The following is an 11,955-nucleotide window of genomic DNA, read 5'->3' as shown; positions in this document are numbered from 1 at the left end:
AATACACGGTAGTTAACAGAAAGCAGGAGGTGAGCAGTTTGGAAGGATAAAATGTACCGAACGAGCTGAGCTGGGCACCTGTTGAAGGGGTCAGGTTCTGGCAAGGAACTGGATAGGGTGGGGGTGGTTGAAAATAGACAGTTTAATAAAAAAGAGAAAGGACTTAGAGATTGGGGTGGCTAGTGAGCCTAGGGAAAAGTGGGTGCTGAAAAGCACTATGCTGGGGCTGGAGAGACGGCTTAGCAGGTAAGAGCATTGGCTGCTCTTGCAGAGGACCTGAGTTTGGTTTCCAGCACCTACACGGAGGCTCACAACTATCTGTAACTCCAGTTCCAGGGATCTGATGCCCTTGTCCGGCCTTTGTGGGCCCCAGGCAAACACATGGCACACAGACATACATGCAGGCAAAACACTCATACACAGGAAAATAAATCTTTTAAAATTATATATGTATATAATTATATATACATATATAATTTTAAAAGATCACACTGAGGGGCTAGAGAGGCGGCTTAGATGAGATCTCTGCTTGCTCTTTCAAAGGACCCAAGTGTCCTTCTCAGTACCACACTGGCTGTCTCACGGTTGCCCGTAACTCCAACTCCAGGAAATCTGAAGCCTTCTGGTCTCCATGGCCACCTGCACTCATGTGCACATACATAATTAAAAACAATAAATAGCCGGGCGGTGGTGGCGCACGCCTTTAATCCCAGCACTCGGGAGGCAGAGCCAGGCGGATCTCTGTGAGTTCGAGGCCAGCCTGGGCTACCAAGTGAGTTCCAGGAAAAAAGGCGCAAAGCTACACAGAGAAACCCTGTCTCGGGAAAAAAAAAAAAAAAAAAAAAAAAAAACCAAAAAAAAAACAATAAATAATATTATGTATTATCACATTTGGGGGAAAAAAACCAAAGTAATCAATCCTTAATAAAAAAAAAATTATGAGGCCATAGCTGGGTGGTGGTGGTTCATGGCTTTAATTCCAGCATGGGAGGCAGAGGCAGGCGGATCTCTGTGAGTTGGAGACCAGCCTGGTCTACAAAGTGAGTTCCAGGACAGCCAGGTGTAGATGTAACCAACCATGTTATTAAATAAGAAACACAGAGCCGATTCAGAGAAGAAAGCCAAGAGGTCAGAGCTAAGAGCCTCACCCTTCCTGCTTCAGCCAAGAGAGCTCTCCGAAAGGGACCTACTTCCTGTGTGTATGTCTTTATATAGTCTAGCTGTTCTGCCTTCTCATTGGTTGTAAACCCAAACACGTGACTGCCTCGTCACTGCCTGTATGTACCGCCCTCCAGGTCCTTAAAGGCGTGCGCCACCGCCGCCACGCACTTGCTATGGCTCTAATAGCTCTGACCCCCCAGGCAACTTTATTTATTAACATACAATTAAAATCACATTTCAGTACAAGTAAAATACCACCACAGCCAGGGCTACATAATAGAGAGATCCTGTTTCTTCAGTATGACCCCCTGAAAACAGCAATTACTTTCAGTACAGGAAGCCTGGCACTAGCTAATCCTGTCCAGATGTGGAGGTCCATGCAACTTTAAGGAAAGAAGAGCCTGAAATTGTTCTAACAAATGAGGACTTGCTAAATAGACGTGAGTTTGAACCTGTACAAGTGTGTCATGAGTGACAAGTCACTGCTGTTTGTGTTACATGGGCAGTCTAGCCAAGGGCCAGTGTGTTGGGCCAGTACAGTGGGAAAGGCCAAAGGCTTGGAGGCTGGTTCACATGGCTGGCCAGAAGCTCAGAGTCCCAGAAGGTTCTTTCTTCAACTACTGTGGCTCAGGAGCTCGAATTCCTGATGAATGTTCTGCTGTGGCCTGCCACATGCATGTCCTCTCTGTTTCTCTTTCCTGTCCTGAGTTTCTTTTTCTTTCTTATTTTTTTAAAAAAATATTTATTTATTTATTTATTTATTTGTGTGTGTGTGTGTGTGTGTGTGTGAATGTCCCATGTGCAGGTGCCGGAATTCTTAACCACTGAGTTGCCCTTCCTGTGCCATTTTTTTTTTTTTTTTTTTTGGTTTTTTTTCGAGACAGGGTTTCTCTGTGTAGCTTTGCGCCTTTTCCTGGAACTCACTTGGTAGCCCAGGCTGGCCTCGAACTCACAGAGATCCTCCTGGCTCTGCCTCCCAAGTGCTGGGATTAAAGGCGTGCGCCACCACCGCCCGGCTCCTGTGCCATTTTTTTAAAATTGCCTTTACATTTCTTTTTAGGGGTGTGTGTGTGTGTATACACGTGTGTGTGTGTGTGTGTGTGTGTGTGTGTGAGGTGCATGCGTGTGTGTGTGTGTGTATACACGTGTGTGTGTATACACGTGTGTGTGTGTATACACGTGTGTGTGTGTGTATACACACGTGTGTGTGTGTGTGTGTGTGTGTGTGTGCGTGCGTGTGGGGAGGGCACATTCAGCAGTTATGTGGTGGGGAGTCAGAGGACAACTAATAGGAATCAGTTCTCTCCTTCCACCATGTGGATCACAGGGCCTGAACTCAGGCTTGGTGGCGGGCATCTTTACTTGGTTGAACCACCCTCTTGCCCCTTTTTCTTATTATTACCGACACAGGGTCTTTCTATTTAGCTCTGGCTAACTGGAACTCACTATGTAGACCGCTCTGGCCTCAAACTCAGCGATCCTCCACTATTGCCTCCTACATGCTGGTATTAAAGGTCTGTGCCACCATAATCAGCCTCCTTTTTTTTTTTTTAAAGATTATTTTAGCGGGGTGATGGTGATCCATGCCTTTAATCCCAGCACTTGGGAGGCAGAGACAGGCAAATCTTTGTGAGTTTGAGGCCAGCCTGGTCTACAGAGCTAGTTTTAGGACAGACAAGGCTACACAGAGAAACTGTCTTGAAAAACCAAAAACCAAAACACAAAAACAAGAACCCCAAATATTACTTTACCTATTTTTCTGTGTGCACACATGCGCGCACGCACTCAAGTCCACGCATGAGCACGTATACTCACACCTTCATGTGCACATGGAGGCCAGAAGAGAGCATCGAGTGTCCGCTATCATTTTCCCTTTTCCTTTGAGGCAGGGTCTCTTTCTGAACCAAGAGCTAAGGGGAAGACAGCAAGCCCCAGAAACCCTCCTGTCTCCACCCCCATCAGAACTGAGGTGACAGGTATTTGTGGGGGCACCCAGCTTGTGACCCAGACAGACAATGGGATCCAAACTTCCATCCTCATGATTGTGGAGCAAGTTGCTCTGTGTCTCACTCAGACCTAACAAGATGAAAGTAAAGGGAGGAAGGGTCTACTCTGCCCAGTCTGGGGATACAGTCCGTTATGGTGAGGTCACAGCAGCAGGATACTGCTGTGGGATGGTCTGTATGTCAAGTGTGTTGCTGATTGGTCAATAAATAAATCACTGATTGGCCAGTGGCCAGGCAGGAAGTATAGGTGGGACAAGGAGGAGAATAAAGCTGGGAAGTGGAAGGCTGAGTCAGAGACACTGCCAGCCGCCACAATGACAAACAGCATGTGAAGATGCCGGTAAGCCACGAGCCATGCAAGGTATAGATTAATGGAAATGGATTAATTTAAGCTATAAGAACAGTTAGCAAGAAGCCTGCCACGGCCATACAGTTTATAACCAATATAAGTCTCTGTGTTTACTTGGTTGGGTCTGAGTGGCCGTGGGACTGGCAGGTGAGAGAGATTTGTCCTGACTGTGGGCCAGGCAGGAAAACTCTAGCTACAGGATATGGTGCAGCTGGCCACACTGTGTCCACAAGGGACGCAGGTCCATTATGGTGAGGAGGTCACAGCAGTGGGGGTGTGGTGCACAGTGTATCCATGGTCAGGAAGCAGAGGATAAACGCCTGTGTTCAAGCCACTTTCCCTTTGTTACCCAGTCAGGAGCCCAGCCCAGGGAACCATGCTGCCCACATTCAGCATGGCCTCCTCCTTCAGTTAAACCTCTCTGCAAACGCCCTCCCAGACATGACTAGGTGTGTCCCCTAGGGGATTCTACATCTTGCCAATGTGACAACCAGTGGTGTCACACCTGCCTTATGCTTCTCAGTGGCCCCAATGGTATTGATTTTTCTTCTTCTTGACATTTGTGAGTTAATAGGATTTTCTTCTTGGTTTCAGATCACAGGGTGGAGTGAATCTTCTGTGTTAAGTCTTACCAACGGCACCAGGAATGTTTAAGAATGGCTTCTGAGTCTGCAGATGCTTTTAGTGTGTGTGTGTGTGTGTGTGTATACATGCACCACGTGAGTGTGATGCCCATGGAGACAAGAAGAGAAGGTTCCTATCCCCTGGAGCTGGAGTTACAGGAGGTTGTGAGCGGCCTAACGTGGGCTGTGGGAACTGAAGTCCTCTTTAGGAGCAGCAAGCACTCCTAACTGCTGAGCCATCTCTCCAGGCATCTGACTTACATGCGCGTGCATAGACACACACACACACACACACACACACACACACACACACACACACTAAAAATAAAATCTTGGCTGGGTGTGGTAGCACACCCTTTAATCCCAGCACTCAGGAAGCAAGCAGAGGCAGGTGGATCTCTGTGAGTTCTAGGACAGCTAGGGCTACACAGTGAGGCCATCTCAAAAAAAAAAAAAAAAAAAAAAGATGCACCAAACTTGCTGGGTGGTGGCGCATGCCTTTGATCCCAGCACTGGGGGGGTAGAGGCAGGCGGATCTCTGTAAGTTGGAGGCCAGCCTGGTCTACAAAGTGAGTTCCAGGACAGCCAGGACTGTTTCACAGAGAAACCCTGCCTTGAAAAAACAAAACAAAAAAAACCCAAATAATAATAATTTTAAAAAAAATTTTGGTTTTTCGAGACAGGGTTTCTCTGTGTAGCCCTGGCTGTCCTGGAACTCACTCTGTAGACCAGGCTGGCCTTGAACTCATAGAGGTCTGCTTGCTTCTACCTCCTGAATGCTGGGATTAAAGGCTCGTGGCACCATGCCTGGCTAAAATAAATCTTTAAAAAGTCAATTCTGCTCTCCATAGTTTGAGTTATGTCTTTATGGTGATTTCGTTTTATTTTAGCAAATAAAAGTTGGTTTTAAGAGCGTTCCCACTTCCTGTCCTCAGCATACCTTCGATTCAGTTTGCTCTGGCAAAGTGGGGTGACAAACAGTAGGACTGGTGGGCACGAAGGAGCTGCTGTGGTCCATCCCCATCATCACTGAGTGGTCCTACCCTGGCACTCAGGCATTATTTTAGGGGACACTGGAACATTTTCCTGAAGTTTTCTGGTAGCTTCTCATTTTCTAAAGGCCTTTGAGTCTCACCAAAGGTACAGATCACACTGTCGTTTGGGGGGTGGGTTGGAGGAGAAGGGTTTCTGGTGCTGGGGATGAAACTCAGGGGCCTTGAACTTGCTAAGCACACGCTCCGCCCCAGGTCCTGTTGTGTGTGTTATTTCTCCTGTCTACAGTGTCCAGCATCGTTCTCTGTGTGCCACACTTGCGCACGGCGTGACTGTGCTGAAGGTGAGCTTCGGCAGTGGTAACTACTCTATCAGCTGACCCCACTCTTCTGCCCCAGGGTAACAGCTGAGCCTTTCAATCAGACTTGTGGCTGCCACCCCAGTGACTTCCAGAAATGCCCCTGGGGCAGAATAAAGAGTATAGTGTTGCTAGATAACACCCATCTCCCCTGTGGTACCCTGTATTCCATCTACACAGTATGCTTAGGGTCCCAGCATCAAGCCCTCGTCAGCAATCCTGGACTACCTGCCCTGGGTCTACAGAACACGACACAGGTGGCCCCTCACCAGTGAGCTGAAGCCAGAGGGGTCAGGGGTTTCCTCCTCCGAAGAAAACAATGTCGATTCCTCGAACATGATATAAAAATTGCAGAGGCCAAGCGAATCCTTATATAACACACATCTCTATCTGCTTTTACAAGATAGTCCTTCAAAAGTCTGGGAATCACAACTGCCTGGACCAAGTCCCTCAGGGTCATCAGGATGTCCTGGGTCACGTCTTGCTGGGCGACAGGCCTACATGTCATAGAGTCGGAGCTGCTCCTGCATGTCACCATCAGACATCTCACCAAACGTCTCCTTGTTGTCCTTCATGAGCTTGAAGATGGCGGCCAGCTGTTCTTTCTGAACTCTGTTGAAAAGAGAGGATGAGAGGAAAAGGATGCTCCCGACCGAGGGGGGTGAGGGTGGGGGTGGTACCTGTGCCATCGGCCAGGTGGGGACTCTCCACTTTTCTAACGACGTTTGCTTTCCAGTGTAAGACCCACTTAAAATGCAGGAGGTGGTTTGCACTACCACTCAGCCCTGAAATCCTGGGTCTCAGGTTCACTATGACTCAGTTTCCTCATGGGCCTGTAGTGATTTGCATCTCACAGTGAGGCAAGGAGGAAGAGAGGCCTGCTTTATTAAGTGGCTTGGTGTACTGAGAATAGGGGATCAGGAGCAGCCTCAGTTTAGACGGTGAACCAGAAGCAAGGGAAATGGGGCATATAGATGTGTAGGCCAAAGTGCTGGGCAATGGGGAGAGGAGGTTGAAATCTAGCCCCTGGAGTTCTGCTGCCAAGAGAAAGAGGCACCTTTTCCTTATGTACACAAAGTGGGTGTGGATGCAGATGGACCTCGGTGTTGACCACATGGTTCTGTGGCTGTCTCGTGGTTTTTACAAGACTCCGCCACACCATCTGACCAGCGCAGAATGACTCCCATGGCAAATACGAAGGGTGGCCCGTGTGTGGTTCTGTTTGCTCCACTGCACTGCCCTGTGCGTGACAGCTGGCCCCTGCATCCTGCCTCCACCTTGCTATCCTGAGTTCCTGATTCTGTTGTTTCCTGTACCATTTCCTCCACGGCACACTACTGCTTTGGGGTCCGGAGAGAAGGTGAACCACACCTGCAGGCTCAGATCTCGGCCTTCCCCAGGACCATGTCTGCTGTAGCCATGCTGTAGGTCTGAGCAGGCTTCAGCAAAGCTGTCGGCCACTGGACCGCCTGGAGAGGTGGTCCCGATGTGTTAGGTCTTAGGCTTTTTCTTTTTCCTTCCTTTTGTCTTTGATACAGTCCTCACTTTGTGGTTCTGGCTGGCCAGGAACTCAATCTGTAGCCCAGGCTGGCCTCGAACTCACAGAGATCCTCCTGCCTCAGCCTCCTGAGTGCTGGGATTAAAGATGTGCACTAGCATGCCAGGCTAGGACTTGTACTTTTTTTTTGTTGTTGTTTTCAAGACAGGGTTTCTCTGTGTAGTTTTGGTGCCTTTCCTGGAACTTGCTTTGTAGCCCAGGCTAGCCTCGAACTCACAGAGATCCGCCTGACTCTGCCTCCCGAGTGCTGGGATCAAAGGCGTGCGCCACCACTGCCCGGCGGACTTGTGCTTTTAATGACATTCCTTCTACTGTAAGTTCTACCCCCCCACCCCCACATCTTCCACTCGACGAAGGGTTTTCTGTCTCCTGTAGCATCTAGATGTTGGAGTACTGCTGCCCCAATTCCTACCCTCCTCGGTCTAGACAAGCTAGGTCTATACTCAGTTCTGTGTAAGAGGAAGAGGGACATGCAGGGTGTATTTTGTACCCCACTATGTGAAGAAAAGAGGTATGGTAAACAGAGGGGGGTTACTGAAAGCATGGATGAAATCACTGTCAGATATGTTTAGCACTGTCTCTTAATGAACTCTCCATGTTTTGGTGGCCATGATGATTGTACATTTATTATAATTATTATTACTATTATTTTTAGGATTCGGGGGGGGGGGGTGCCGTGTTGAGATGGTCTCACTATATAGACTTTGCTAGCCTAGAATTCACTTTGTAAACTCTGCCTCTGGGTACTGGGATCACAGCTGTACACCACCACCACCACCACCACCCCATACCCGCAGTGCTGTAGTATATACTTATTTATTTTTATATGTTCGGGAGTTTCATCTACATATATGTATGTGTACCATATGTTTGTCTCATGCCCTTAGGGGTCAGAATAGAGAACTGGATCCCCTGGAACTAGATTTATGGATGGTTGTGAACTACCATCTGGGTGCTGGGAACAGAACCCATATCTTCTGCAACAGCAAGTGTTCTTAGGCAAACACCCATCTCTCCAGCCCTGGGCTGTGAATTTGTAACTGGGTATGCATATGGCTTTGTGTTCTGCTGGAGCATCAAAATGAGAGGAAGTTTAAAGTTTGTTTCTAAAGAGATTTTTGTTGTTTTTAAATAAAGCAAACTGAAGAAACACACAGTAACCAAGGTCCTCTACTTAACTTTTTATTGGCCAGAACACAGGCTGTACACATCGAGCCAAGCCGCCAGGAGTGTGAGGGGCTTGTTGCTCACAAGCCACGCTCAGGTTTCCACATAAGCCTAACTAACAATATCCAGCAGTCACTCCTCTGTGTGGAGGAAGCCCCAGCCTGGACAGAGACTTCACTATTGCTGTTTAGGAACAAGTGAGCGTGACTGTGGTCACGTGGCTCTGTGTCAAAGGCATTGAGTCGCGTTTGCTGCTCTGTTGCCGGCTCAGTCCTAAGCCTCGAACCCAAGTCATTAGACACGGGAGAAGGCCGCCAGGGGTGTGCGCGGCTTAGGAGTCGATGCTGGACATTTTTCTAGTTTTCTATTAAATGGAAAATCTTCTAAAAACTTAGTGCTTTAGGAAAAAAAAGTCTTCACCAACAAGTCTAAGACTTCAGAAATACTGTCAAATATAAAATTCTGAAAAAACTAACCTGGGACTGTTGGGTGATTATGAGGTTCAAAGTCATCTAGGAAAAACCTAGAAAATACACAATCCAGAAATCTGCTGGAAGCTAACACTGCTGTTGTAAGCCAGAGTGGAGACTAAGTTGAGCTGGTGAGGACACTAGTGGAGAGGCCTCTCAGTACTAAGAGGGGTGGCCCGAGACTCCTGGGGTGGGGTGGGGGGCAAAAAGGAGGCCATGTTAAAGCCAGTACCTGGCATGAATCATTCCTGCCAGAGAGAAGGAGGAAAGCCCCGCCCCCGGGGTGTGTGTGTGTGACCACCTCTGACAGCAGGTGAGCCCTAGTGGGCTTTACTTCATTCGTCTCAAATCTGGTGGTTTGGCTTCTGTGAGAACAAAAGCACAGGGCAGTTGTGTGGACCGGGTGTGGGGGCATAAGTGGGGGTGGGTAGGAGCAAGTATGGCTGCTAAGAAAAGCCCAGGGCCTGAGCCCATATTCTTGGCAAGTCCCCCCTTCTCCCAATAAACACCTCTGAGCAGGACAGAGACAAAACCAGTCCTGAAGATCTTGCTAGTCCAGGAGAGCCCAGCGTGAGTTGGGGTGGGCCAACATGTCAGCAGACTTGCCGGCAAACTCCCCCGCCCCAAGCCTGCATGGGTTCCTCCCCCTTTTTTTTTAAATCAAGCTTTTAAGATGTCAAAAGGAAAGAAAGCCTTCAGGAGGCGGCTAAGAAGGACACCTTCTTTATTCTTCAGTTCTGTAAAGAGAAATGGGGAGAAAGAGATCATGTATCTTGCTCAGTTTACTTCAGAAGCAGCACAGGACAGAGTGGGCACAGAAGGCAGATGGTTGGAATCACAGAGGCCATGCTAGACTGCTGCTTTCTCAGACCAGCGGTTTGCTCCTCACACTCTGCAGTGATACAGGCTCCGTGGGTCTGTCTGTCCCCCACCCCCCTCCCCCAGCCAGGTGACGACCGCCACCTGCCACGTCCAGCTTCTGAGAAAGAGTGGCCGGGCAGTGAGCTTGCTGATCCTTGGCTGTGTGGTTGGTTACACTAATGACATAGATATTGCCCTGGGTAATTTTTGCTTCCTGCTGCCTGGTCTTTGTCTCCTGTGAGGGGACTCTCTGTACCTTCCCCGGCAGGTTTCCAGAAGGGCCAAAAAAAAAAAAAGAGTCTTGATTGCTCTCTGAAGGTGAGTGATCTTATTTTTTTTTTTGCCTTTGGCGCCCTCTCCTGGAAGCTGGAGTTAATGCATACTTCTAGCCATTAAATTTCACTCAGGAAGAGCCAGAACTATAGGAAGGTCTGGGTCCTCCCTTACTGCCCTAATTGCCCTATGTAACCCTCTTCTCGGGCCCTGTCTATTTCCATGAGTCAAAAGCTGGCACTCCTTCAGACTGCCAGCCACAGCAGTGCGGGCCCCGGCCTGACCTGTCCACACAGCCTAGTGTACAAGCTGGGCTCCACTTTCCCTCTGGAACCAGTAGATGGGATATCCTGCCAAGCTGCAAAGCCCGGTTCACTAGCTTGTGGAGTGAAAGGGCCTCTTGCTTAGGGGGAGCTGTCAAAAGCCTGCTAGCCAATGATTCCCACTCACACAGAGGGAGGCAGCACCCCCAAGAGAGGCTTAGGAGGAAGGAAGGGACAGAGCCGATGTGGGGAGCAGGGGAGGGAGTGCGTGTCTGCTCAGAGGGAACTCAGAAAGGTTAGCGTGCACAGCAGCCAGACTAGAGCAGTTGCTGCCTAGCCACCTCCCAGGAGCTGGACAGCTTTGTCTGGAGCAGATCCAAGGGCAGGCATTCCCAATGGAGGTCAGAGGAGAACGCACTGGGACCTCTCGATCCCGTACTGACACTCCCAGGACCTTGAGCGAGCCTGGGGAGAGCAGAGCAGGAAGCGCTGCAGAGCTGGGTTCCAGGTGCAGCTATGGTGGCCCAGCTGGTCATTCAAGATGAGAGGCAACATTTACCTGTTAACCAGGTGCTCCCTGTGTGCCAGCCTCGGATCGGGCAAAGGCCGTCTGGGAGGGACGGAGCTGACGGGTACTTTGCCAGCTTGAGGATGGTTTCATTAGTTTCATGGTAACATTATGGGTTTTATTATTATTATTATTATTATTATTATTATTACATTCTTATTTGTTTTGCGTGGACCTGTGTGTACATTGTGGATGTGCACATTGGAGGTCAGGGGACAAGGAGTTGGTTCTCACTTTTCACCACTCAGGCCGTTAGGTTTGGCAGCAGGCATCTCCCCGGTCCTACATTTGTGGTATTTTTCAGGGAACAGTTCTAGGGCAGTTCCCCAAACTCAGTTGGGTCCCGATCTGTGTTGCAACTATCACCTCTCCAAAACCCAGAGACAGAAAGGCGAAGCCAAACTGAACAGCCTCTGCAACCCCAAGCATCACACGAGACGCAGTGGTGTGGTCAGGGGCGCCCCCAGCAGCTTCAGCTGCGGCCACATGCAGGGGTAGGAGGGGAAGCAGGCAGATGTCAGATGGGGAGGGCGTGTGAGAGCCGCAGGAAGCATGCTGGGTAGGGTCATGGAATGAACATAAACTCAGGCCCTGCTGGGACCTCCCTGTGCAGAGGAGGAGTCAGGGACTCCCCCCTCACCCAAGAGCAGCTCCTCTGCACAATCTCTAGCCCACAGAACAGCAAGCATCCGGGTGCTCTGGGGTCCCCTGGAGGCAAAGGCCCTCAGGCAGTGGGGGATCTGCTGTCTTTGAAAATGACACAGAAGTGACTTCGCCTTTTCATTTCCTGGCCTCAGCTCTGAACACAGGGGCAGTGGCAGACCCCAAACTGAGGCCTGGCTGTCACCCACTAACTGTGAACACAAGGGACAGTGGCAGATCTCAAACTTGAGCCCTAACTGCTCTCCTACTCTGACCACCCCTCAAGGCCCACAGTGCATCGACCTGAGTGGATAGAATGAGGCTATGGGCAGCCAAAGCCCCACCCCCAGGAATGCCTGGGATGGCTGGGGTGGTGGTGGTGGGGTGGCGGTCAGGCCCTCACGCCTCTCCAGCCAGGGCTGAACCCTCGAAGGATCTGTGGCAACACCTCAGTTCCGCCACAGGAGTTCCAAAATAGCCTCGGAAAAATGAGTGAATGTGACCATGTCTGTCCTCTGCATTGACATCAGCAGGGAGTGGGCCACAAGCGGCCAAGGCCTCAGCCTGCAGGCCCAGCTCTGAAGATCAACAGTCCTGCCTGCCCTGCAGCATGGAGGGATTACAGGCCCTCTCAGGGTTCTGTCATGTACTGTGCAACCAGCT

General features: G+C 49.7%; 1 protein-coding gene across 1 annotated transcript in view; it reads right to left on the bottom strand.

The window, feature by feature from the left end:
- Nucleotides 1–1,107: 1,107 nt before the first annotated feature.
- Nucleotides 1,108–11,955, bottom strand: part of Mxra7 (matrix remodeling associated 7) — a 29,941-nt gene continuing 19,093 nt past the window's right edge. The window contains exon 4 of the mRNA XM_052757732.1: nt 1,108–6,102. Coding sequence (XP_052613692.1) covers nt 5,988–6,102 — 115 coding nt within the window. The 3' untranslated portion in view covers nt 1,108–5,987. The remainder of the gene's footprint in view (nt 6,103–11,955) is intronic.

This window comes from Peromyscus californicus, unplaced genomic scaffold (genome assembly GCF_007827085.1).
Source record: "Peromyscus californicus insignis strain IS unplaced genomic scaffold, ASM782708v3 Scaffold_3__1_contigs__length_106647218, whole genome shotgun sequence".
In the NCBI taxonomy this organism is placed as follows: domain Eukaryota; kingdom Metazoa; phylum Chordata; class Mammalia; order Rodentia; family Cricetidae; genus Peromyscus; species Peromyscus californicus.
The sequence above is the reverse complement of the archived record's forward strand: the minus strand, read 5'-3'. Positions and strand labels throughout refer to the sequence as shown.